Source organism: Labrus bergylta, chromosome 6 (assembly GCF_963930695.1).
Source record: "Labrus bergylta chromosome 6, fLabBer1.1, whole genome shotgun sequence".
In the NCBI taxonomy this organism is placed as follows: Eukaryota; Metazoa; Chordata; class Actinopteri; order Labriformes; family Labridae; genus Labrus; species Labrus bergylta.
Genome location: NC_089200.1, coordinates 152,501 through 180,000, shown reverse-complemented (window position 1 = coordinate 180,000; position 27,500 = coordinate 152,501). Strand labels below are relative to the sequence as shown.

Genomic DNA, 27,500 nt, shown 5'->3' with positions numbered 1-27,500 from the left:
AGGCAGGTGTCTGTCAGGTGTTGGGCAGGTGTTGGGCAGGTGTCAGTCAGGTGTCAGTCAGGTGTTGGGCAGGTGTCAGTCAGGTGTCAGTCAGGTGTCGGGCAGGTGTCTGTCAGGTGTCGGGCAGGTGTCGGGCAGGTGTCAGTCAGGTGTCAGTCAGGTGTCCGTCAGGTGTCGGGCAGGTGTCAGTCAGGTGTCGGGCAGGTGTCAGTCAGTTGTCAGTCAGGTGTCAGGCAGGTGTCAGGCAGGTGTTACTCAGGTGTCATTCAGGTGTCAGTCAGGCGTTGGTTGGTGTCAGGAAGGCGTCGGGAAGATGTTGGGCAGGTGTCAGTCAGGTGTTGGGCAGGTGTCAGTCAGGTGTCGGGCAGGTGTCAGTCAGTTGTCACTCAGGTGTCAGTCAGGTGTCAGGCAGGTGTTACTCAGGTGTCATTCAGGTGTCAGTCAGGCGTCGGTTGGTGTCAGGAAGGTGTCGGGAAGATGTTGGGCAGGTGTCAGTCAGGTGTTGGGCAGGTGTCAGTCAGGTGTTGGGCAGGTGTCAGTCACGTGTCTGGCAGGTGTCGGGCAGGTGTCTGTCAGGTGTCGGGCAGGTGTCGGGCAGGTGTCAGTCAGGTGTCAGTCAGGTGTCCGTCAGGTGTCGGGCAGGTGTCAGTCAGGTGTCGGGCAGGTGTCAGTCAGTTGTCAGTCAGGTGTCAGTCAGGTGTCAGGCAGGTGTTACTCAGGTGTCATTCAGGTGTCAGTCAGGCGTTGGTTGGTGTCAGGAAGGCGTCGGGAAGATGTTGGGCAGGTGTCAGTCAGGTGTTGGGCAGGTGTCAGTCAGGTGTTGGGCAGGTGTCAGTCACGTGTCTGGCAGGTGTCAGGAAGATGTTGGGCAGGTGTCAGTCAGGTGTTGGGCAGGTGCTGGGCAGGTGTCAGTCAGGTGTCAGTCGGGTGTTGGGCAGGTGTCAGTCAGGTGTCAGTCAGGTGTCAGTCAGGTGTCGGGCAGGTGTCAGTCAGGTGTCAGGCAGGTGTCAGGCAGGTGTCACTCGTGTCATTCAGGTGTCAGTCAGGTGTTGGGCAGGTGTCAGTCAGGTGTCAGGCAGATGTCACTCAGGTGTCATTCAGGTGTCAGTCAGGTGTTGGGCAGGTGTCAGTCAGGTGTCGGGTAGGTGTCAGGCAGGCGTTGGGAAGATGTTGGGCACGTGTCAGTCAGGTGTCAGACAGGTGTTGGGCAGGTGTCAGTCAGGTGTTGGGCAGGTGTCAGTCAGGTGTTGGGCAGGTGTTGGGCAGGTGTCAGTCAGGTGCTGGGCAGGTGTCCGTCAGGTGTCGGGCAGGTGTCAGTCAGGGGTTGGGCAGGTGTCAGTCAGGTGTTGGGCAGGTGTCGGGAAGATGTTGGGCAGGTGTTGGTCAGGTGTTGGGCAGGTGTTGGGCAGGTGTTATGATTATAAGACAGCCTCCACTCATCTAGCACACTGTGACATCACAGTCAGTTTTTTTTGGTCATCTGTGTCTTCACCTGAATCCTCACCTGGACTCTGATGGTGTCTCTCTCTGTCCCTTAGTGGTCCATGAGATGAACGGTGAAGATGGCGTTCAGATTCTCAGTTACACTGAGGTTGAAGAGCTAATTCATAAAGCAGACGAGGCGTCCATGATGTCACAGACTGTCGCCACGGTGACCTCTCTCCCCTCAGAAGACGTTCAAGAGGAGGTGGGGCCTGAGCCGTCGCTGCCAGTCCCTGCAGAGATCACGGGCCTAGAGACCAAAGCAGGTGGTGAGCTCAGCATGGGGGAGGCCAGCGCTCAGAATCCGGTCACCATGGTGTTCATGGGATACCAGAATGTGGAGGATGAGGACGAGACCAAGAAGGTTCTGGGTCTGCAGGGGACGGTTAAGGCGGAGCTAGTGCTCATAGAAGAAAACAACGGGAAGACTCCACCCAGTGAGGGGATGGACCAGTCAAGCATCCCTCCAACAACAGCTCTGACTCCTTCTACCTCCACAGCCCCGCCTCCTCCAACCTCCAAAGCCCCGCCTACTTCCGTCAAACCCCCTGAGACAACAGCTGCGGCAAGCAACGGGGAGACAGCGGGGGAGTCAGGGGAGGTGAAGGAAGGAGTGGTGCAGATAAAGAAGGAGAAGCAGCCGTGTAAGTGCTGCAGCATCATGTGATCCTGCAGAGGGCGCCGCCTTAATATAAAGTATGATATTCTAAAAACAAAAAGGACAAAAAACACAGGAACTAATCTCCACCTACTGCCCTTAGCCCCGCCTCTATTAACATGACATCATTTCCTGTTTTTTCATTCTGCTGTTTTATAAAGAAATCTTTTTTTATACTTTATTGAAGCCTTTTTACTTTTGTAAAGTAAGTTCCAGTAGCTTTAGCTTTAGCATTAGCACTAGCATTAGCCATGCAGTCCTGACATGTAACTCTGTGTCTCTTTATAAACTCAAAAATACATTAAACATTCAATTATTTCTGCTTCATCTTTGCCTGTGTTTGTGACCTTTTAAGGAAATATAAAACTGACCTGGGCTCAACAGACTCGCCGCAATGCAATGCCTCCGCCATAATCCCCCCCGCCACCATCATCCCTCCCCCGCCACCATCAACCCCCCGCCACCATAATCCCCCCCACCACCATCATCACCCCTGCCACCATCATCTCTCCCCCCCGCCACCATCAACTGTGCCCCCTGCACAGGCTGTTTCAGCACCTTTCATTTAGTTTCCCTAATGACTGACTAACATGAATCATGATCATTAGATTGACCTTTCAGTAAGCTCCACCCCCCTTAGTGTTTGCTGTCAGATATTCAGAAACCAAAACCAGAAACTCAGAACATTAAAAATAAAGCGTCAGGCCAACCCAACAAAATGAGAACATCGCAGCAGGTTAAGACAAAAACTGCTCTTTTAAAATAGTTTTTTTTTTTTTTTTTACCCCCGTAACGCCTGGCGAACTCTGTATGACAATTTAAAAGTCTTGCTCACGCTATGTCTGGATCCTTTACGACACGCGACCAAACATCACCAAACACGACTTGAGAGCTCACTCTGTACGACGCGACTTGAGAGCTCACTCTGTACGACGCGACTTGAGAGCTCACGCTGTACGACGCGACTTGAGAGCTCACGCTGTACGACGCGACTTGAGAGCTCACGCTGTACGACACAACTTGAGAGCTCACGCTGTATCGACACGCTCGGACGCGACCTGAGAGCTCACACTGTACGACACGACCTGAGAGCTCACGCTGTATGACACGACTTGAGAGCTCACACTGTACGACACGACCTGAGAGCTCACGCTGTATGACGCGACCTGAGAGCTCACGCTGTATCGACACGCTCGGACACGACCTGAGAGCTCACACTGTACGACACGACCTGAGAGCTCACGCTGTATGACACGACTTGAGAGCTCACGCTGTACGACGCGACTTGAGAGCTCACTCTGTACGACGCGACTTGAGAGCTCACACTGTACGACGCGACTTGAGAGCTCACGCTGTACGACGCGACTTGAGAGCTCACGCTGTACGACGCGACTTGAGAGCTCACTCTGTACGACGCGACTTGAGAGCTCACGCTGTACGACGCGACTTGAGAGCTCACGCTGTACGACACGACTTGAGAGCTCACTCTGTACGACGCGACTTGAGAGCTCACTCTGTACGACGCGACTTGAGAGCTCACTCTGTACGACGCGACTTGAGAGCTCACGCTGTACGACGCGACTTGAGAGCTCACGCTGTACGACGCGACTTGAGAGCTCACTCTGTACGACGCGACTTGAGAGCTCACGCTGTACGACGCGACTTGAGAGCTCACGCTGTACGACACGACTTGAGAGCTCACGCTGTATCGACACGCTCGGACGCGACCTGAGAGCTCACACTGTACGACGCGACTTGAGAGCTCACTCTGTACGACGCGACTTGAGAGCTCACACTGTACGACGCGACTTGAGAGCTCACACTGTACGACGCGACTTGAGAGCTCACTCTGTATGACGCGACTTGAGAGCTCACGCTGTACGACGCGACTTGAGAGCTCACGCTGTACGACACAACTTGAGAGCTCACGCTGTATCGACACGCTCGGACGCGACCTGAGAGCTCACACTGTACGACACGACCTGAGAGCTCACGCTGTATGACACGACTTGAGAGCTCACACTGTACGACACGACCTGAGAGCTCACGCTGTATGACGCGACCTGAGAGCTCACGCTGTATCGACACGCTCGGACACGACCTGAGAGCTCACACTGTACGACACGACCTGAGAGCTCACGCTGTATGACACGACTTGAGAGCTCACTCTGTACGACGCGACTTGAGAGCTCACTCTGTACGACGCGACTTGAGAGCTCACTCTGTACGACGCGACTTGAGAGCTCACACTGTACGACGCGACTTGAGAGCTCACGCTGTACGACGCGACTTGAGAGCTCACTCTGTATGACGCGACTTGAGAGCTCACGCTGTACGACGCGACTTGAGAGCTCACGCTGTACGACACGACTTGAGAGCTCACACTGTATGACCCGACTTGAGAGCTCACACTGTATGACCCGCTCAGACGCGACTTGAGAGCTCACACTGTACGACACAACCTGAGAGCTCACACTGTACGACACGACCTGAGAGCTCACGCTGTAGGACACGACCTGAGAGCTCACGCTGTACGACACGACCTGAGAGCTCACGCTGTAGGACACGACCTGAGAGCTCACGCTGTACGACACGACCTGAGAGCTCACGCTGTATGACGCGACTTGAGAGCTCACACTGTACGACATGACTAGAGAGCTCACACTGTACGACACGGTCGGACACGACCTGAGAGCTCACACTGCACGACGTGACTTGAGAGCTCACACTGTACGACGCGACTTGAGAGCTCACACTGTATGACGCGACTTGAGAGCTCACACTGTACGACATGACTAGAGAGCTCACACTGTACGACACGGTCGGACACGACCTGAGAGCTCACACTGCACGACGTGACTTGAGAGCTCACACTCTACGACGCGATCTGAGAGCTCACGCTGTACGACACGACTTGAGAGCTCACGCTGTACGACACGACCTGAAAGCTCACACTGTACGACACGTTTGGACGCGACCTGAGAGCTCACACTGTACGACACGACCTGAGAGCTCACACTGTACGACACGTTTGGACGCGACCTGAGAGCTCACACTGCACGACACGACCTGAGAGCTCACGCTGTACGACACGACCTGAGAGCTCACGCTGTACGACACGACCTGAGAGCTCACGCTGTACGACACGACTTGAGAGCTCACGCTGTATCGACACGCTCGGACGCGACCTGAGAGCTCACACTGTACGACACGACCTGAGAGCTCACGCTGTATGACACGACTTGAGAGCTCACACTGTACGACACGACCTGAGAGCTCACGCTGTATGACGCGACCTGAGAGCTCACGCTGTATCGACACGCTCGGACACGACCTGAGAGCTCACACTGTACGACACGACCTGAGAGCTCACGCTGTATGACACGACTTGAGAGCTCACGCTGTACGACGCGACTTGAGAGCTCACTCTGTACGACGCGACTTGAGAGCTCACACTGTACGACGCGACTTGAGAGCTCACGCTGTACGACGCGACTTGAGAGCTCACTCTGTACGACGCGACTTGAGAGCTCACGCTGTACGACGCGACTTGAGAGCTCACGCTGTACGACACGACTTGAGAGCTCACTCTGTACGACGCGACTTGAGAGCTCACTCTGTACGACGCGACTTGAGAGCTCACTCTGTACGACGCGACTTGAGAGCTCACGCTGTACGACGCGACTTGAGAGCTCACGCTGTACGACGCGACTTGAGAGCTCACTCTGTACGACGCGACTTGAGAGCTCACGCTGTACGACGCGACTTGAGAGCTCACGCTGTACGACACGACTTGAGAGCTCACGCTGTATCGACACGCTCGGACGCGACCTGAGAGCTCACACTGTACGACGCGACTTGAGAGCTCACTCTGTACGACGCGACTTGAGAGCTCACACTGTACGACGCGACTTGAGAGCTCACACTGTACGACGCGACTTGAGAGCTCACTCTGTATGACGCGACTTGAGAGCTCACGCTGTACGACGCGACTTGAGAGCTCACGCTGTACGACACAACTTGAGAGCTCACGCTGTATCGACACGCTCGGACGCGACCTGAGAGCTCACACTGTACGACACGACCTGAGAGCTCACGCTGTATGACACGACTTGAGAGCTCACACTGTACGACACGACCTGAGAGCTCACGCTGTATGACGCGACCTGAGAGCTCACGCTGTATCGACACGCTCGGACACGACCTGAGAGCTCACACTGTACGACACGACCTGAGAGCTCACGCTGTACGACACGACTTGAGAGCTCACGCTGTATGACGCGACCTGAGAGCTCACGCTGTATCGACACGCTCGGACACGACCTGAGAGCTCACACTGTACGACACGACCTGAGAGCTCACGCTGTACGACACGACTTGAGAGCTCACACTGTATGACCCGACTTGAGAGCTCACACTGTATGACCCGCTCAGACGCGACTTGAGAGCTCACACTGTACGACACAACCTGAGAGCTCACACTGTACGACACGACCTGAGAGCTCACGCTGTAGGACACGACCTGAGAGCTCACGCTGTACGACACGACCTGAGAGCTCACGCTGTAGGACACGACCTGAGAGCTCACGCTGTACGACACGACCTGAGAGCTCACGCTGTATGACGCGACTTGAGAGCTCACACTGTACGACATGACTAGAGAGCTCACACTGTACGACACGGTCGGACACGACCTGAGAGCTCACACTGCACGACGTGACTTGAGAGCTCACACTGTACGACGCGACTTGAGAGCTCACACTGTATGACGCGACTTGAGAGCTCACACTGTACGACATGACTAGAGAGCTCACACTGTACGACACGGTCGGACACGACCTGAGAGCTCACGCTGTACGACACGACCTGAGAGCTCACGCTGTACGACACGACTTGAGAGCTCACGCTGTACGACACGACCTGAAAGCTCACGCTGTAAAGTTCTCTTTGTAAACGTACTGACCTTGAAGTCGGATCTCGGTGTTATTTCGTTTAAAACCTGCGCGCTCCACTGTTATTTCCTGCCAACGTCTCTCTCTGCTGATAGGACGGGCATGCAGAGTCGCAGTGAGGAACAGAGAAACGTCTCGTGGTGTCCGGGGAACATTCTCCGTCTTTATCGGGACGTTTTGAAGCTTTAAGGTTGAAACAGCTTCATGTCTTCATTTAACAGAACTCATCTGAAGATGGACGGTCACCATGGTGACTGTAACAGAGGCTGAATCAAAGACGACCCTTCTAATACGAAGAGAGTAAAGTTGGCAGGTGTATCCTCTGAGGAGTCTGATGGTGCGTCCTGAATCCTGCTCTCCATCTCCTCATCCTCCTCTCCTCTTCGATGGACTCTGCATGAACTCCTTCAAACGTCCTCTGATGACATACAGACTCATGTAAAACTGAAAAAATAAAGGGTCAGAGACCAGAGCCCTGAGGAGCTCCTGAGTGTGTAAACGTCCCACGTTCACTAATAAACATAAACACACACTCTGATACACACTGTGGTGATAATTCATTTCTGTCTTTACTTTTCTTTGTTTTTATTTAATGTTTCTTCAAATCAAGAAGCAGCTGTTGACCAAACACCCCCCCCTCCGATCCAAACCTCCACACCAGACAAAGCTGATGAGTATTAAAAAAACCTGCTGTGATAGGATGTCCAGCAGTCACCTCCTGTCGTCGTGGTAACCTGCTGACTGAGGCTCAGTGCTGCCCCCTGCAGGATACATCTAGAAAACCAGACAGGGCAGTTTCATCTAAATGACACAAACACACACACACACACACACACACACACACACACACACACACACACACACACTGACAGCTGGCCGCTGTTTGTTTTTGTCCAGCGTGTGTGTGTGTGTGTGTGTGTGTGTGTGTGTGTGTGTGTGTGTGTGTGTGTGTGGTGGGTGTGGTCAGTAATTGTGTCTATTTCTGTTGGTCAGCAGAATTCCTATTGCTCAGCAACACACACACACACACACACACACACACACACACACACACACACACACACACACACACATACACAGTCTGGATCAGTCGTCGGTCAGCTGGCGGAGCAGAACCCACAGGTAGGTCTCTGTTTTCTGTTAGTTTGTTTGTTTCTTTTACCTGTGTGACATCATCATGACAGCATGACCTGTCAGCAGATGTTTCTGTCTGTGAACAGCTGATTGATCTTTTATTTCATCAGATTTTTGATCAACTGATGGATAAAAACATATTTTAGCCCCACCCCCTGCTGACACTCCCAAAGTGATTGACGGCTCTGACAAATGAAACTGACAACAGCGTTTCATAACATAAACTTTTTTTAAATACAGAAAATTATCTGATAATAATGATTCATATAAAACCTATTGTAGTAATAGAATCTGTTCTCAGGGTTTCCATTTGTGTCATATCGACCAATCGCGGATCAGCTGGCTGTGGCTGTACAGGAAAGAGAAAAAAAAGTTTAAAAAAAACTCTCACAGGTGATGGTGATTGGCTCCTGCTGGCGGAGGGTCTGACATCATCACCAGTCAGGTCCAGGATGTTCAGGTACACTCCTCCCTGGCAGGTTCTCTGTCAGAGTCTGGACCACGACACCAAGGTGAGACAAACAAACAAACAAACAAACAAATGGATGTGCATGTGCGTGTGTGTGTGTGTGTGTGTGTGTGTGTGTGTGTGTGTGTGTGTGTGTGTGTGTGTGTGTGTGTGTGTGTGTGTGAGTCCAGCAGGGGGCAGCAGAATAACATTAATCATTAACAAATATTAAAGGTGAATGCTCTGGATTTGTTTGGACCAGAGAAGGTAGGCGCTTTTAAGAAACTCCCCCACACGGCCGTTTTGGACGCCCCTCGGTTTGTTAGATATGAGAGCAGTTATCAGGTCAACAGGTGTTGCAGCGATGGAAGCGGTCAAGAGAAGTGGTTCAGATAGAAGTGATTGTACCCGACCTAAAAAGCCTCTGCATGTTTCTAATAAGCTCCACGAGCAGAAACGTGCTCAAACTAGGATCAATATTGGAGATGCTTTTGAAAAATGGAGAGAGGTTAGAACACAGAAAGGTTTACAGACCCATGCAGAGCTGGATAAACACTGAAGCTTCAGAGTCCACCACATGGTGACCTGAGTGAGCATCCACTCTAGAGAGGAGGGGGGGGGGCAGCTCTCTATGATGTTTAGAATTTAGACTGCAGTACCCGTTTTAAACACTAGGTGTCAGAGTTACATACTGCTCCTTTAGGGGAAAAGATTAATTGACTTTTATCGATCAGGTATCAGGTGGGCACACTCCAGGAATCTGGTTTACTTTAAGTACTCAAAGGGAGAGAAACAGACTTTACACCTCAGAACTGAAGACCCCTGCTGCCCCCTCCCCTCCTCACAGTCCTCTGAGCAGCAAACATTCATGCAGTGATGACAAAACACCACTGGGGGGTGCCAGTGTTGTGGATGTGATTAACAGGTTCAAAGTTTACTGAGAGAAAAGTTTACAAATTAAGTTTATGAATTAAGTTTACAAATAAAGTTAAGAATAAAGTTTATGAATAAAGTTAAGGTAAAAATTAAGGTAAAAATACAAAAACTGAAATAAACAAAGTATTGACTTAAAGAAAGTAAAATATGCACCAAAGAACGTCATCAGCAGGTTTACAGCATCCAGAGTCCAGAGGATGGTCCTCACATGTGTGTGTGTGTGTGTGTGTGTGTGTGTGTGTGTGTGTGTGTGTGTGTCTGTGTGTGTCTCTGTGTGTCTCTCTCTGTGTGTGTGTGTGTGTGTGTGTGTGTGTGTGTGTGTGTGTGTGTGTGTGTGTGTGTGTGTCTCTGTGTGTGTGTGTGTGTCTGTGTGTGTGTGTGTGTGTGTGAGAGAGAGTGCGTGCGTGTGTCGGAGTGGGCGGGGCCTCTGATTGGACGATAGGAGCTGAACTTTGTCTCTTCAGTTTGAGCGGCTGACAGGAAGCGGTGTGAGGTAAGACTCTGCTCTCAGCTGAAACTCTTTATATCATAATTAATACTCATATTTAATCTTTATTCTTCATCAAATTAAAACATCTGTTGAATTATTCTCTTGAAGTAAATCGTTGGTATAAATGAAGTGAATGTAAAGTCTGATGGCGTCTGTCAAACACAGCCCTGAGCAGCAGAGGTCATGATCAACATTTATTATTTATAAAATCCTCTTGTGAGGATTTCACTTCTTGTTTCATGTAATTATATTCATTATTGATCCGTTCAAACTCTGTGTCTGATATAAAAGTTTAAAGGGATACTTCACCATGAAACATGAATCTGTGTTGACATTGGGTCATGTATGTAGAAATGTGAAATACATTTTGAAGTTGATGCCTTCTTGGCCGAGAAAAGGCAGAAAGTGTCTTTTTGGCTCATGTGGATGAAAGACACCAACTCCCAGAATGCACAGCACCACAGGCCACTCCCACTAAGGTCAGGTTTACAGACTACACATATGGCCATTTCCTCAACTGATTCAGAGCAAACAGACTCTATGTCTGTGTTCAGTGAGAGCACCGACACTACCAGTCTGCCCCAGCTCCAGCTGGTCCTCACCGCCGCCGACCAGCGGCTCTGCTGCAGCTGAGGCATAAGACCGGCCTGTCGGCAGCAGGCGCCTCGCCGCTATATTGCGTCTCGTTGAGATAACCATGAATATCTGATTCCAGCACAAGACCTTCAGAATCCCCTTCATCCACATCAGTTTGAAGTTTAAACATACTTTTATCATACTTTCTCCATAGAGCCTGTTAGCATAGCATCAAAGCAAGATGGCGGACGTTAAGCAGAAGAAGATTTCTGCGTCATCAGAGGGGCTGGATGCACCACCATTCAGAAACACTACCAGGTTTCTAATGATACAAAGATTAATGCTAATGGGTGAAGTATAACTTTAACCAACAGACTTAAAAACAACAGGAGTGAGCGCCCCCCGCAGGCTGCACTGCTCACTGCATACAACATGAGTGTGTGTGTGTGTGTGTGTGTGTGTGTGTGTGTGTGTGTGTGTGTGTGTGTGTGTGTGTGTGTGTGTGTGTGTGTGTGTGTGTGTGTGTGTGTGTGTGTGTGTGTGTGTTATCAGCTGACTGCAGACTGAGGCGGGGCCGTTTATCACTCACACACTGATGCTAACGTAACGTTTTTACCAGCACTGATGTTCAGGAACTCTTAAACGTTAAAGCAGTAACCTGAAGCTGTTGTTTCCATAGTAACAGGTGAGCATGACCTGAAGCTGTTGTTTCCATAGTAACAGGTGAGCATGACCTGAAGCTGTTGTTTCCATAGTAACAGGTGAGCATGTCCTCTGGTTGTTTCAGAGACTCTCTACAGACGGCCGTCAGGATGTTGTAACTCGCTCTGCTCAGCGTCTTCCTCACACAGCCCCTTCTGCAGCGCCCCCTGCAGCGCCCCCTGCAGCCCCCCCTGCAGCCCCCCCTGCAGCGCCCCCTTCAGCCATGGACAGCATCCCTAAGAAGTGGGTGCTGAAGCCACTGTCCCCGCTGCTACAACCTTCAGACCTGCGCTCCATCGCAGGCCCCGCCCTCAGCCCCGCCCTAAGCCCCGCCCCTGACATGGAAGATCCTGTCCTCGGCTCTGACATCATCTCCATTACACGCAGTCAGTCCTCAGTGGTTGTCTCCTCTCAGGGCGACCGCTTGAGGGACGTGGTAGTTCAGGCGCGAATGGTGGCGGTGTCTCAGGATGGAGTCCCCACCAGTGAGGAGTGGTGTCCCAGTAGTCCCAGTAATCCCAGCAGTCCCAGCAGTCCCAGTAGTCCCAGCAGTCCCAGTAGCAGCTCAGGGTCTCAGTGTGGGTTCTACTCGTTCGTGGAGGATCCAACCAGTCCTGAGGCGGAGCTGAATGAAGCCTGGATGATCTCTGCAAAGCGGCAGACGCAGCTGGCCATCCTGAAAGAGGAGAAAGGATTTAAACTTCAGACCTACAGCAGCAGCAGGAAACCAGAGAGTCTGTTCTTAGAGAGCAACGCAGACTCCTCGTACAAAGTGGATTCAAACAACGGTGTCTCGGTCGTCCGGGAGGAAGAGGAGAGGCAGCTTCGAATGGAGATCATTCGCAGCCAAGCACAGAAGAAGAGTCCAATATTCAAAGTTCCTCTGGATGTGGATCCCTGCAGATCTGCAGAAACCCTGATTGAAGGATTTAGTGTGAACTACAGTCCTGTCACATCCAGACCAGATCCGCCTGGCCCTGCTGAGCCCGTAACCATTGACAAGGAGCAGATCAACTTCAGCACCGCCCGACAACAGTTCCTGAAGATTGAGCAGGACCGACTGACTGCACTCCTCAACCCGCTCAGATCCTCGATAACACCTCAGAACAGGTCTCTGCTCAGAGACCCTGAAGGTCCAGCATCAAAGCAGGAAGTGACCTGTGATGTGGAAGTAAGCCAGGTTACTCCGAGGTTCAGACCCACAGAAGAAGAGGAGAGCTTCCCTCAGAGGAAGGTGAAAATGTACCGGACTGAGGACAACCTGCAGAGCAGTGTGTTGGATGAAGTGGACTCAGGCCTGGAGGATCTGTCTTTGGAGGTGTTCACTGACAGGTCCATGAGTGAAACCCCGATTGAAAGGGAAATCCGGTTAGTTCAGGAACGCGAGGAGAACCTCCGCCGCTCTCGAGGCATGAAGCCAAGCGACAGCAAAGCAGAGATGATCCAGATCAGAACCAAACGTTTGCAGTCGCTACAAACTCCGCTCAAAGCCAAAGACAAGACCCGAGTCAGCTTTGTGTTCCAGCGTGAGATCCAGAAAGAGAACCAGAGGGAGGAAGAGCCCCAGCAGCAGGGAGGACTCCTGGGTCGGTATAGTCTCAATCCTCCACAGGAGGCGGGGCACATAAAGAGCGAGTTTGATCAACGAGACGAGGTGGAGGGCTCAAAACCAAGACCTCTATCTGAGTCTGAAGAAGTCTTTCCGTCTCCTTGCTGTCCTCACCGACATCCGGAGGAAACCGAATTCTACACCAGCAAAACCAGTTCAATGTCTTCTTTCCTCTCAGCGAGGGATCGAACAACATCTTCATCCTCCCACTCCTCTCCATCACTGACCTACCAGCATGACTCCAACTCAACCACACCCCGGTCCTGGAGAGAGAACCTGGAGTCCACAGGCCTGCAGTCCAGGGGACAAGGAGCTCCAGATTTCATTGAGAAGGAGATCCAGGAGGCCCTCAGGAGGGAGCAGGAGCTGAAGGAGCTGAGGGAGTCCAGGGAGGATCGACAGCCCTGCTCTCCAGCTCCTCTGGTGGAACAGGCTACCAAGATAGCTGTCAGTCAGTTCTACCCTCCTCTAAGGACAGGTGAGTCATCTTCATCACGGCAGGGTACCAGGCCCTAAAGCACCAAAACCCTCCAAACCCAACAAACCCCCTAACCCCCCTGTTCACTGTTTCTTAGTCCTCTCTAAGTATCTTAAATGGTAATGACTAACTTTTATTATCCAATCCCATGTGAATTTTGCCAGCTATAATAGAATTATCCTTACGGCGCTGTTACACTAGGCCTAGTTACCTGTACCATACCCATAACCCCTAACCCTAACCCAGTTACCTGTACCATACCCATAACCCCTAACCCTAACCCAGTTACCTGTACCATACCTGGGCACTTTCGTTCACCCCTCCCCCGATGGCCTCCACTCACACCACTCCAGACCCAACCTGACCTGTCCAATAATTAACTGTGGAAACACAGAGAGACAGCAGCATCAGGAGTCGTTAAGCTAAGCTAAGATAGCTGTTTCCCTTTGGTCCCAGTGATTATGCTAAGCTAAGCTAAGATAGCTATTTCTCTTTGATCCAAGTGTTTATGCTAAACTAAGCTAAGATAGCTGTTTCCCTTTGGTTTAAGTGTTTATGCTAAACTAAGCTAAGATAGCTGTTTCTCTTTGATCCAAGTGTTTATGCTAAACTAAGCTAAGATAGCTGTTTCCCTTTGATCCAAGTGTTTAATGCTAAGCTAACGCTGGCTAACTGTAGCATCAGGCTAAACAGGACTCATTCCTCAATGGCAATCGTGATGATGAGCAACACGACATAAAATAAACGAAGTTTGGTGTGTCTGTGAGTCTCAAACAGACGGGACAAAGAGTAACTGACAGAGAGGACGACCAAAGTCCGTCACACACACACACACACACACACACACACACACACACACACACACCAAAGTCCAGCAGCAGTTAGTGTGAATCAGTAACAGAGTCCAACACAGACAAACACAAGCATGCATGTACTCAAGCACCAACACACACACACACACACACACACACAAACACACACACACACACACACACACACACACACACACACACACACACACACACACACACACACACACACACCACAGTCCAGCTGACATTACAATCTGTCACATATGATGTCACTTATGATGTCACTCATGTTCTTTCTGTTGTGTTTCAGATAAAACCATCTCTTGGTCCTCTTCTCCTCGTCCCTCTGCCCATCTGCCGTTCATCACCGCTCAGCCATGGACCTACTCCCCTCCCTCCTCCTCCTCCACTTACCTTGTCTCCTCCACCCTCCCCGCCTCCTCCACTGCGGGGTTCCAGCAGGCCCCGCCTCCTCTTAGAGGACTCACAGAGACTCTTCTTCAGGACCTTGAGGAGAGACGAGTTCAGCTGAAACTGGAGGAGAGCACTGTGAGTCATCATCCACCCAAGCGCTTAATTTGAAAGCTCAAACCTTTCGGAATAAAGTGACTCAGCATGTTTACGACCTGTCAGAATAATGTGACTGAGCATGTTTACGACCTGTCAGAATAATGTGACTGAGCATGTTTACGACCTGTCAGAGTAATGTGATTCAGCATGTTCACGACCTGTCAGAATAAAGTGACTCAGCATGTTTACGACCTGTCAGAGTAATGTGATTCAGCATGTTCACGACCTGTCAGAATAAAGTGACTCAGCATGTTTACGACCTGTCAGAGTAATGTGACTGAGCATGTTTACGACCTGTCAGAATAATGTGACTGAGCATGTTTACGACCTGTCAGAATAATGTGACTGAGCATGTTTACGACCTGTCAGAGTAATGTGATTCAGCATGTTCACGACCTGTCAGAATAAAGTGACTCAGCATGTTTATGACCTGTCAGAGTAATGTGACTGAGCATGTTTACGACCTGTCAGAATAAAGTGACTCAGCATGTTTATGACCTGTCAGAGTAATGTGACTGAGCATGTTTACGACCTGTCAGAGTAATGTGATTCAGCATGTTCACGACCTGTCAGAATAAAGTGACTCAGCATGTTTATGACCTGTCAGAGTAATGTGACTGAGCATGTTTACGACCTGTCAGAATAATGTGACTGAGCATGTTTACGACCTGTCAGAATAATGTGACTGAGCATGTTTACGACCTGTCAGAGTAATGTGATTCAGCATGTTCACGACCTGTCAGAATAAAGTGACTCAGCATGTTTACGACCTGTCAGAATAATGTGACTGAGCATGTTTACGACCTGTCAGAGTAATGTGACTGAGCATGTTTACGACCTGTCAGAGTAATGTGACTGAGCATATTTACGACCTGTCAGAGTAATGTGACTGAGCATATTTACGACCTGTCAGAATAAAGTGACTCAGCATGTTTACGACCTGTCAGAATAATGTGACTGAGCATGTTTACGACCTGTCAGAGTAATGTGACTGAGCATGTTTACGACCTGTCAGAGTAATGTGACTGAGCATGTTTACGACCTGTCAGAGTAATGTGACTCAGCATGTTTACGACCTGTCAGAGTAATGTGACTCAGCATGTTTACGACCTGTCAGAGTAATGTGACTGAGCATGTTTATGACCTGTCAGAGTAATGTGACTGAGCATATTTACGACCTGTCAGAGTAATGTGACTCAGCATGTTTACGACCTGTCAGAATAAAGTGACTCAGCATGTTTACGACCTGTCAGAATAATGTGACTCAGCAGTTGTACATAACTACTTCGTCTAGTCATTCGGAATAAAATCATGGAGAGAGCTTTGTTAAAAACTTAAGAACCGAGTTAAGAAAATGTAACCATCACAGTTTACTAATAATTACTTATTTATTCATTTATTATTTCAGTACGCAGGAATCCAGCCGGTCGACGACGTCAACAACGAGGTACGGCCAGTTTACACTTCACTTTTTTAACTATTAACCAGTATGTTAACCAGGCAGTTAACCAGACAGTTAACCAGACATTTAACCAATCAGTTAACCAGACAGTTAACTAGTCAGATAACCAGGCAGTTAACCAATCAGTTAACCAATCAGTTAACCAGTCAGATAACCAGACATTTAACCAATCAGTTAACCAGACAGTTAACTAGTCAGATAACCAGACAGTTAACCAGTATGTTAACTAGATAGTTAACTAGTCAGATAACCAGTATGTTAACCAGACAGTTAACCAGACAGTTAGCCAGACAGTTACCCAGACACTTAACCAGTCAGTTAACCAGTCAGTTAACCAGTATGTTAAACAGACAGTTAGCCAGTCAGTTAACCAGTATGTTAAACAGTATGTTAACTAGATAGTTAACTAGTCAGATAACCAATCAGTTAACCAATCAGTTAACCAGTCAGATAACCAGACAGTTAACCAGTATGTTAACTAGATAGTTAACTAGTCAGATAACCAGACAGTTAGCCAGACAGTTAACCAGACAGTTAACCAGTCAGTAAACCAGTCAGATAACCAGACAGTTAACCAGTATGTTAACCAATCAGTTAACCAGTCAGATAACCAGACAGTTAACCAGTATGTTAACCAATCAGTTAACCAGTCAGATAACCAGACAGTTAACCAGACAGTTAACCAGTCAGATAACCAGACAGTTAACCAGTCAGTTAACCAGACAGTTAATCAGTCAGATAACCAGACAGTTAACCAGACAGTTAACCAGTCAGATAACCAGACAGTTAACCAGACAGTTAACCAGTATGTTAACCAATCAGTTAACCAGTCAGATAACCAGACAGTTAACCAGACAGTTAACCAGTCAGATAACCAGACAGTTAACCAGACAGTTAACCAGTCAGTTAACCAGACAGTTAATCAGTCAGATAAACAGACAGTTAACCAGACATTTAACCAATCAGTTAACCAGACAGTTAGCCAGTCAGTTAACCAGTATGTTAAACAGTATGTTAACTAGATAGTTAACTAGTCAGATAACCAATCAGTTAACCAATCAGTTAACCAGTCAGATAACCAGACAGTTAACCAGTATGTTAACTAGATAGTTAACTAGTCAGATAACCAGACAGTTAACCAGTATGTTAACCAATCAGTTAACCAGTCAGATAACCAGACAGTTAACCAGACAGTTAACCAGTCAGATAACCAGACAGTTAACCAGACAGTTAACCAGTCAGTTAACCAGACAGTTAATCAGTCAGATAAACAGACAGTTAACCAGACATTTAACCAATCAGTTAACCAGACAGTTAACCAGTCAGTTAACCAGTATGTTAAACAGACAGTTAGCCAGTCAGTTAACCAGTATGTTAACCAGACAGTTAACCAGTCAGTTAACCAGTATGTTAAACAGACAGTTAACCAGTCAGATAACCAACAAGTTAACCAATCAGTTAACAGTTAGATTACCAGTATGTTAACCAATCAGTTAGCCAGACAGTTAACCAGACAGTTAACCAGTCAGTAAACCAGCCAGATAACCAGACAGTTATCCAGACAGTTAACCAGTCAGTAAACCAGTCAGATAACCAGACAGTTAACCAACAAGTTAACCAGACATTTAACCAATCAGTTAACCAGACAGTTAACCAGTCAGTTAACCAGTATGTTAAACAGACAGTTAACCAGTATGTTAACCAATCAGTGAACCAGTATGTTAACCAGACAGTTAACCAGACAGTTAGCCAGACAGTTAACCAGACACTTAACCAGTCAGATAACCAGACAGTTAGCCAACAAGTTAACCAATCAGTTAACAGTTAGATTACCAGTATGTTAACCAGACAGTTAATCAGTCAGATAAACAGACAGTTAACCAGACATTTAACCAATCAGTTAACCAGACAGTTAACCAGTCAGTTAACCAGTATGTTAAACAGACAGTTAGCCAGTCAGTTAACCAGTATGTTAACCAGACAGTTAACCAGTCAGTTAACCAGTATGTTAAACAGACAGTTAACCAGTCAGATAACCAACAAGTTAACCAATCAGTTAACAGTTAGATTACCAGTATGTTAACCAATCAGTTAGCCAGACAGTTAACCAGACAGTTAACCAGTCAGTAAACCAGCCAGATAACCAGACAGTTATCCAGACAGTTAACCAGTCAGTAAACCAGTCAGATAACCAGACAGTTAACCAACAAGTAAACCAGACAGTTAACCAGTCAGTAAACCAGTCAGATAACCAGACAGTTAACCAACAAGTAAACCAGACAGTTAATCAGTCAGTTAACCAGACATTTAACCAATCAGTTAACCAGACAGTTAACCAGTCAGTTAACCAGTATGTTAAACAGACAGTCAACCAGTATGTTAACCAATCAGTGAACCAGTATGTTAACCAGACAGTTAACCAGACAGTTAGCCAGACAGTTAACCAGACACTTAACCAGTCAGATAACCAGACAGTTAGCCAACAAGTTAACCAATCAGTTAACAGTTAGATTACCAGTATGTTAACCAGACAGTTAACCAGACAGTTAACCAGTCAGTTAACCAGTCAGATAACCAGACAGTTAGCCAACAAGTTAACCAGACAGTTAACCAGACAGTTAACCAGTCAGATAACCAGAAAGTTAACCAATCAGTTAACAGTCAGTTAACCAGTATGTTAAACAGACAGTTAACCAGACAGTTAACCAGTCAGTTAACCAGTCAGATAACCAGTATGTTAACCAGACAGTTAACCAGACAGTTAACCAGTCAGTTAACCAGTCAGATAACCAGACAGTTAGCCAACAAGTTAACCAGACAGTTAACCAGTCAGATAACCAGAAAGTTAACCAATCAGTTAACAGTCAGTTAACCAGTATGTTAACCAATCAGTGAACCAGTCAGATAACCAGACAGTTAACCAGTATGTTAACTAGATATTTAACTAGTCAGATAACCAGTATGTTAACCAGACAGTTAACCAGACAGTTAGCCAGACAGTTAACCAGACACTTAACCAGTCAGATAACCAGACAGTTAGCCAACAAGTTAACCAATCAGTTAACAGTTAGATTACCAGTATGTTAACCAGTATGTTAACCAATCAGTGAACCAGTCAGATAACCAGACAGTTAACCAGTATGTTAACTAGATATTTAACTAGTCAGATAACCAGTATGTTAACCAGACAGTTAACCAGACAGCTAACCAGTCAGATAACCAGTATGTTAACCAATCAGTTAACTAGTCAGATAACCAGTATGTTAACCAGACAGTTAACCAGACAGTTAACCAGTATGTTAACCAATCAGTGAACCAGTATGTTAACCAGACAGTTAACCAGACAGTTAGCCAGACAGTTAACCAGACACTTAACCAGTCAGATAACCAGACAGTTAGCCAACAAGTTAACCAATCAGTTAACAGTTAGATTACCAGTATGTTAACCAGACAGTTAATCAGTCAGATAAACAGACAGTTAACCAGACATTTAACCAATCAGTTAACCAGACAGTTAACCAGTCAGTTAACCAGTATGTTAAACAGACAGTTAGCCAGTCAGTTAACCAGTATGTTAACCAGACAGTTAACCAGTCAGTTAACCAGTATGTTAAACAGACAGTTAACCAGTCAGATAACCAACAAGTTAACCAATCAGTTAACAGTTAGATTACCAGTATGTTAACCAATCAGTTAGCCAGACAGTTAACCAGACAGTTAACCAGTCAGTAAACCAGCCAGATAACCAGACAGTTATCCAGACAGTTAACCAGTCAGTAAACCAGTCAGATAACCAGACAGTTAACCAACAAGTAAACCAGACAGTTAACCAGTCAGTAAACCAGTCAGATAACCAGACAGTTAACCAACAAGTAAACCAGACAGTTAATCAGTCAGTTAACCAGACATTTAACCAATCAGTTAACCAGACAGTTAACCAGTCAGTTAACCAGTATGTTAAACAGACAGTCAACCAGTATGTTAACCAATCAGTGAACCAGTATGTTAACCAGACAGTTAACCAGACAGTTAGCCAGACAGTTAACCAGACACTTAACCAGTCAGATAACCAGACAGTTAGCCAACAAGTTAACCAATCAGTTAACAGTTAGATTACCAGTATGTTAACCAGACAGTTAACCAGACAGTTAACCAGTCAGTTAACCAGTCAGATAACCAGACAGTTAGCCAACAAGTTAACCAGACAGTTAACCAGACAGTTAACCAGTCAGATAACCAGAAAGTTAACCAATCAGTTAACAGTCAGTTAACCAGTATGTTAAACAGACAGTTAACCAGACAGTTAACCAGTCAGTTAACCAGTCAGATAACCAGTATGTTAACCAGACAGTTAACCAGACAGTTAACCAGTCAGTTAACCAGTCAGATAACCAGACAGTTAGCCAACAAGTTAACCAGACAGTTAACCAGTCAGATAACCAGAAAGTTAACCAATCAGTTAACAGTCAGTTAACCAGTATGTTAACCAATCAGTGAACCAGTCAGATAACCAGACAGTTAACCAGTATGTTAACTAGATATTTAACTAGTCAGATAACCAGTATGTTAACCAGACAGTTAACCAGACAGTTAGCCAGACAGTTAACCAGACACTTAACCAGTCAGATAACCAGACAGTTAGCCAACAAGTTAACCAATCAGTTAACAGTTAGATTACCAGTATGTTAACCAGACAGTTAACCAGTCAGATAACCAGACAGTTAGCCAACAAGTTAACCAGACAGTTAACCAGTCAGATAACCAGAAAGTTAACCAATCAGTTAACCAGTATGTTAACCAATCAGTGAACCAGTCAGATAACCAGACAGTTAACCAGTATGTTAACTAGATATTTAACTAGTCAGATAACCAGTATGTTAACCAGACAGTTAACCAGACAGCTAACCAGTCAGATAACCAGTATGTTAACCAATCAGTTAACTAGTCAGATAACCAGTATGTTAACCAGACAGTTAACCAGACAGTTAACCAGTCAGCTAACCAGTCAGATAACCAGACAGTTAGCCAACAAGTTAACCAGACAGTTAACCAGTCAGATAACCAGAGAGTTAACAACTCGTTTACAAAAAAGGTAAAATGCTGAAAGCAAGCCTGAGCTGTACCCACTTTTAATAAGTATCTTAAAACTCTATTTTAAACTGGTTTATAGCATTTGTATTGTTGTACATGTATTTTAATGTATCCTCATATAGTGTTATGGGGTTTTATGTAACCAAATGTTTTACATTTTAAATCTGTTTGTTTGCACAAAGGCCCAACTGGGGCCATGAAGTGGAAATTAACAAAAGCTATATACTCTTTATGCAGCACATCAGTTTCATGCTTTGTATTGAAACTATGTTAAATTGCACTGACCCTATTAAATAAATAAATGTAATTCTCTCTCTCTCAGGTCGTTGAGTCGACTCGAGTCATTCGTCATAAGAATCTCAGAGCTTTGCGTTGGGAGGCCGGAGCGTTCACCAACCTGGAGGATCAGTGAGGACCTGGAGGATATGGTCTTGGACGTTTCTTTGATTTCCTGATTCAGCTGACATTAAAATGTTTGAACTGGAACACTCAAACGACAGTATTCTCCTGATTGGTATTCAAAGACGGCATGGTTTCTCCTCGTCTAATCAGCTGTGAGCTGCTTTGAGTGAAGTGTGAAGAGGAGCACTGTGTTTGACCTGCAGATTGATGAAGCTTTCTGTTTCTCTGAATCATCTGAATCTGATTGTTTTCATGATTTAAAGTGAAGATTCAAAAAAATCAAAGAAAACAAGTACTTATTAAGTGTCAGATTACAAACTTGTGCACACTCCACTCTAAGATAAACTTCAATAAATCAATATTGGTCTGATACAACATCAGCTGTTTATGTTGATAATCGGTCATGTTTAAAATGTAAATGATGGATTATTCCCTCTGGATGGGTTAGGCGGTCTTTGCCCCAAGCAAGTGGTCACAAGCAGCAACCTCCGGTGTTGAAAAATAAAGCTGATGCTGAAGTATAAAATCCTGCAGTTCCTGGAGTGTCCACTAGAGGCTGGCTGCAGAAGTACAGGAAGTCACATACACACCCATTCTAAAAAGCCTGTTTATACAGCAGAGATTAACATGTTTACAGCCTAGTTCAAAAAACCAAATAGGTGTGATTAGCTCATGTCTCGATCGACACACACTGTATAGGGGGGGTGAATGTTTTGATGACTCATCAGTTTTGATTTGATGAAGGATAAGAGTTATTCACAATAAAGCGTGTAGCTGACATGATTGACAGAAATTGATTGATTGAAATTAGTTTCCTCTGGAGGATGTCTGGGCTCAGCCTTAGAGAGATGGGGAGGAGCCGCTACACTTGCGCCTCCCTTTGGAGGTTTTAGAGGCACGCCCAACTGGGAGGAGACCCCGAGGTATACACCCAGAGTTCTAAGGAAGTATATATCCCTGGCCTGTGAATGCCTCAGAATCCCCCAGGCAGAGCTGGAAAAGGTTACTGGGGAGAGGGAAGTCTGGTTGACTTACTTCACCTGCTGCCAGCATGACCGGACCTCGGATGAGAGGACACTCTATGTGTTAGCAAACTGATTGTGGCTGCTCTGTTAGCGCTGCAGGCTTTTGTTAGCATTACTCGTATCATTAGCATAGTTAGAATTTTTAACATCATTAGCAAACTCTTACGTTTGGGTTTTGCAGAGTTAATACGTGAGCATAATTTATATTTTGTTTTAAATAGTAAAATTTGGTTAAATAAATTAATTGAACCAGGGGCACCACTCTGAGATCAGAGAACAATAACCAAATATCACAAAATCAGTCTCTAATTAATTATTTAAAGACTAATATTATTAATAATTTATGACCTATATTTAATAAATTGAAGGCAAGAAATCCGTACACAAAGCCCTCGCACCCAGCTTATATCACAACGAAGATACACCAGTAATCACAAACAACTGCTCTTTAAATTATAACAGAATTTATTTACACAAAGCAACATCAATCCAAAATCAATGAAACTCAATCAAAGAAATAACTATTACAAACTAATCTAAGCAAACAAGATATCTACAAACAAACAGCGTGGCAAATATGTGTGTGTGTGTGTGTGTGTGTGTGTGTGTGTGTGTGTGTGTGTGTGTGTGAGAGAGAGAGAGAGAGAGAGAGAGAGGAGACAAGATGGAGGAGAGACAATGCACCATGTGGTCACGTCACATGGGGACAAAATGCTGGACAACAAAGGAAGCCGTCTGGCTTAGCATGAGCTCTCTGAGCTGAATTCAGTAACTGTAACTTAATCATCAGAAAGCCAGTGGCCGGACTTTGATTCAACGGCAGGTACACTGGTCTTTCTGTTTGTGGAAGCCGTTAACTGAGAGTAAGCTATACAGCAGTGATTAAACACAGGTAGGTGAAAATGGCGGTTCAGCAACAAAAACAAATGCAGCAGCTTACAGCAGATAATAAACAGAATGTGACATTCTGTCAACAATAAAGCACAATTATCAGTTGTTATGAAATGATCCTTCTGAAACTATTCTGTGCCCAGACTAAAGACTTACTTGGAATCACTTTTCTGATGACTGTTTCAAGGTTCGGTTGGTCTTCAATCTGTTGAATCAACAGATTCAGGCAGGTTTCCGTGGCAGATGAAAAGACGGCAGCAGGAGTCAGATTTGAGACAAGAGCAATGCTCTGTTGTCTTTCTCTGTGTGTCTCTGTGCTCGAACCAGATAGTTACTGATTGCACCAAAACTCTTGTGAGATGCATGTCCCCTCAGAAGCTGGAAGCATGTGAAGAGACTGAACAATGAGAGACGACTGCTTTTATCGACCCTACACTTGACACCTATGTGTTAGGTGTTGCAGAGCTTGCTGGGAGTAAGAGTCATTTCAAGTACTCGTACTCAGGCTTCTGTGTAGCATTAACAATGTCAGGCCAAAAACAGAGACTAGAGAGCATTATCATTAGTAGAGTTTGGTGGGTTTTACAGTGGAGGCTACTCCCCCCTCCCAGATCTGGAGTCAGAATCATGTTCTTTGTAAGGGCTGGAGGTCTCCCACTGTCTTACCACCTCTGTCATACACCTCCGAATCATGTTCTATATATTTCTGTCAGAACTTGCATCCTACTCTTCTGTCTTGGGTTACGGCCATCCCGAGAGTTCCGTTCAGATCTGGCGCTGATCAGTTCTTCAGGCTGAAGACTACCTTGTGGCTGGCTCCATCCTTCACCCCTCTGGCTCTGTTGCCTATTCCGCCACCGACGTGGTCTCTTAGACTTAATCATAGCATAAGGCAATTTGTTGCCTTCAAGTACTAGGTCACTATCGTGTCTCCCAAACCCAGAACTTATGCGTGTCTCCCAAGCCATCTGCGTGAATTTCTTGATCACTTTCATACTAAGCTGATGTGTACGACTATGCAGGGTGACATCATGCCGCACACAGTCATGCAGATTGTGCGGGAAGATGGACTTGAAAGTTTGGTTCTTTTCCAAACCTGGAGCCTTACGTCCCTGGAAATATGCAGATCTTAGACGCTGGTAATAATTTTTGGGGGCCTCATGCTTCTGGTGCAAGACTCTGAGAACCCTCAGAGGATCAAATGCAGGGTCACTGTTGGTGGAGTATTCCTGGCGCAAAGCGTTGCAGAGCGCAGAGTACTGGTCTTTGATCTCGGGCTGGAGGGTAGTCACGAAGGCATGAACACTCCTGGAAGTTGTCTTCCAGATCAGCTTGAGTTTTTCCCGTGTGGATGCAACAGGTAGATCACAGAGGTGCAGGTTGATCTCTCTGAGGTAATCATCAATGCTGAAATTTGGGTTTCCTGGGTCAACCCACTCTACATCCTTCGCCAGAGATTCAATGAGCCTTGTGCACATTCTTTGATCTCTGGGTGAACAGGAGCCATCCGAGTCATCTGATGTTCCAATATTTCTCAGCTTTGAACCATGCGCCTGGAACTTAAAGGTGGCAGAAGAGGGCCTGATGCTATCTCTGCCTCTGGGGGCTGAGAAGTCACCCCCCCTTCCCATGGGTTGATTCAAACCTGGGAAGGTGTGAAAAGGTGTCACAGCTGTCAGTGGACTGGGGCATTTTCATAAAGGGAGGGGCTCCACAGTCAAAGTCTTTCTTTTCAGTAATGGCAGGGAAAACAAGACTGCTTTTCTCAGTCTTTGGGTCATCCTGGTTGCTCGGTTCTTTACTGAGCTTTTTCAGCAGAGTTGTTTGATCTCTTAAGGGGCTTGGTTCAAGATCAGAGCCATATTCTGACGCTATGTCTTGCTCTATGCTTACCTGTGCTCCTTGAATAACGTCAAACACATCCAGCACTTTCTGCTTGGCAGTTTTGAAGTTCTGACGAAGAAATGTATTTTCTGCCTGCAGGGATTGGACTTCATCCTGCAGGGTTTGAACATGATTCTGCAGGTTTTGGTTATTTTCCTGCAGAGCTTTTTTTCAACTTGCAGCTGGGTTAGCTGCAAAAAGGACTTAGGTTGGGAAAGAAGGAGGAGTTGCCCTAGAACATCCAGGATCATGCTTTGGGGACTCTCGGTTCTGTGGTTGACATGATCAACTAGCTCCTTCAACTTCTCATCACAAATGCTAATTGAATAGCTATTCAGGTTGGTAATCTCCTCTAAGTAGAGGTGCATCAGACCAGGGACAGTTTCTTGCAGTGCTGTCTCGGCTGATCCAAAAGGAGTCTAAGCTCCTGGCTCACATAGGGTCTTGGCACGCATTTTATCTGGAAAAATGGAACCCCATTGAGCCATTGTTAGCAGAGCTGCTAAGCTAAACATAGCTAATTCAACAGGAGAGCAAAACTGATTTAAGTATACAAACATATCGCTGCACTCTATCCTGGAAGCTGCTAAACTAAACCAAGCCAAATCAGCAGGAGAGCAAATCTGATCTAAGTTTCCAAACTGATCATTGAGCGCTATCCTGGAAGCTAGTTTAAACTAAACAAAGCTAAATCAACAGGAGAGTAAATTTGATATAAGTTTAATTCTGACCACTGCTCTATATCCTGGAAGCTGTGTGAGGGGATTCACATCTCAAGTCCTCTGGATTGGGGGAACTCACACCTCTCAGACAGCTGGCTATGCAATAATTATTTAGATTATCCTCTCATTTGGCCAAATGGCTAAATTGTTGTCTCAAAGAAGAAGGAAAACAAAAAAATGTAAACTACTCAATTCACCAACACACAACAACATAACTAAAACCCAACTTGATGTCTGCTTTGCTCAAACAACAAACCAAAATTCAATCTTCCAAAGAAAAGAGAATTTTCTTCAGAAGAATCTCTTTAAGATTAGAATTTTGGATTACTGTGCATTAACAGTGTAATAAAGCTGGTTTTATTGAGGACCTCACACGGGGCACCATTTACGTATGGGTTTTGCAGAGTTAATACAAGTAACAATATTATAAACTTGAGTTAATAAAAACCAGGGGCACCACTCTGAGCTAAGAGAACAATAACCAAATATAACAAAATCAGTCTCGAATTAATTATTTAAAGACTAATATTATTAATCATTAATAACCTGTATTTAATAAATTGAAGGCGTGAAATCTGTACAAAAAGCCCATGCACCCATCTTATATCACAACAAAGATACACCAGTAATCACAAACAACTTTTCTTTAAATTATAACAGAATTTATTTACACAAAGCAACATAAATCCAAAATCAATGAAACTCAATCAAAGAAATAACTATTACAAACTAATCTAAGCAAACAAGATATCTACAAACAAACAGCGTGGCACATGTGTGTATGTATGTGTGTGTGTGTGTGTGTGTGTGTGTGAGAGAGAGAGAGAGAGAGAGGGAGGAGACAAGATGGAGGAGAGACAATGCACCATGTGGTCACGTCACATGAGGACAAAATGCTGGACAACAAAGGAAGCCGCCTGGCTTAGCATGAGCTTTCTGAGCTGAGTTCAGTAACTGTAACTTAATCATCAGAAAGCCAGTGGCCGGACTTTGATTCAACGGCAGGTACACTGGTCTTTCTGTTTGTGGAAGCCGTTAACTGAGAGTAAGCTATACAGCAGTGATTAAACACAGGTAGGTGAAAATGGCGGTTCAGCAACAAAAACAAATGCAGCATCTGTTTACAGCAGATAATAAACAGAATGTGACATTCTGTCAACAATAAAGCACAATTAT

The 27,500-nt window shown here is 46.2% G+C and overlaps 3 protein-coding genes across 7 annotated transcripts in view; 2 read left to right on the top strand and 1 right to left on the bottom strand.

Moving 5' to 3' along the window:
* The window catches only part of palm1a (paralemmin 1a), a 23,024-nt gene extending 20,557 nt beyond the window's left edge, over positions 1 to 2,467 (top strand). Inside the window, 1 exon segment of the mRNA XM_065956263.1 lies at positions 1,539 to 2,467. Within this exon segment, the coding sequence (XP_065812335.1) occupies positions 1,539 to 2,149 (611 nt within the window). The 3' untranslated portion in view covers positions 2,150 to 2,467.
* A 504-nt stretch (positions 2,468 to 2,971) lies between these two features.
* On the bottom strand, positions 2,972 to 7,866 carry LOC136179442 (uncharacterized). The gene is made up of 12 exons (XM_065956262.1): positions 7,808 to 7,866; positions 6,810 to 7,046; positions 6,357 to 6,648; positions 6,119 to 6,238; positions 5,487 to 6,011; positions 5,195 to 5,368; positions 4,949 to 5,094; positions 4,723 to 4,828; positions 4,362 to 4,574; positions 4,108 to 4,254; positions 3,357 to 4,016; positions 2,972 to 3,238 (listed from the first exon to the last, which is right to left on the bottom strand). The coding sequence occupies exons 1-12, from the start codon at positions 7,864 to 7,866 to the stop codon at positions 2,972 to 2,974; spliced, it is 2,946 nt and encodes a 981-aa protein (XP_065812334.1).
* A 779-nt stretch (positions 7,867 to 8,645) lies between these two features.
* On the top strand, positions 8,646 to 22,580 carry misp (mitotic spindle positioning). 5 transcript variants are annotated; one of them, XM_020659715.3, is made up of 6 exons: positions 10,177 to 10,994; positions 11,229 to 11,361; positions 11,464 to 13,465; positions 14,588 to 14,826; positions 16,256 to 16,294; positions 21,723 to 22,580. In XM_020659715.3, exons 3-6 carry the CDS (start codon positions 11,602 to 11,604, stop codon positions 21,810 to 21,812), a joined length of 2,232 nt encoding a protein of 743 aa, XP_020515371.2. In that variant the 5' UTR covers positions 10,177 to 10,994; positions 11,229 to 11,361; positions 11,464 to 11,601; the 3' UTR covers positions 21,813 to 22,580. The 5 variants fall into 5 exon arrangements, with proteins under 5 accessions (XP_065812434.1, XP_020515372.2, XP_020515371.2 ...); XM_065956362.1 differs by lacking the exons at positions 10,177 to 10,994; positions 11,229 to 11,361 and adding an exon at positions 8,646 to 8,738; XM_020659716.3 differs by lacking the exons at positions 10,177 to 10,994; positions 11,229 to 11,361 and adding an exon at positions 9,965 to 10,103.
* The last annotated feature ends 4,920 nt before the right edge of the window (positions 22,581 to 27,500 follow it).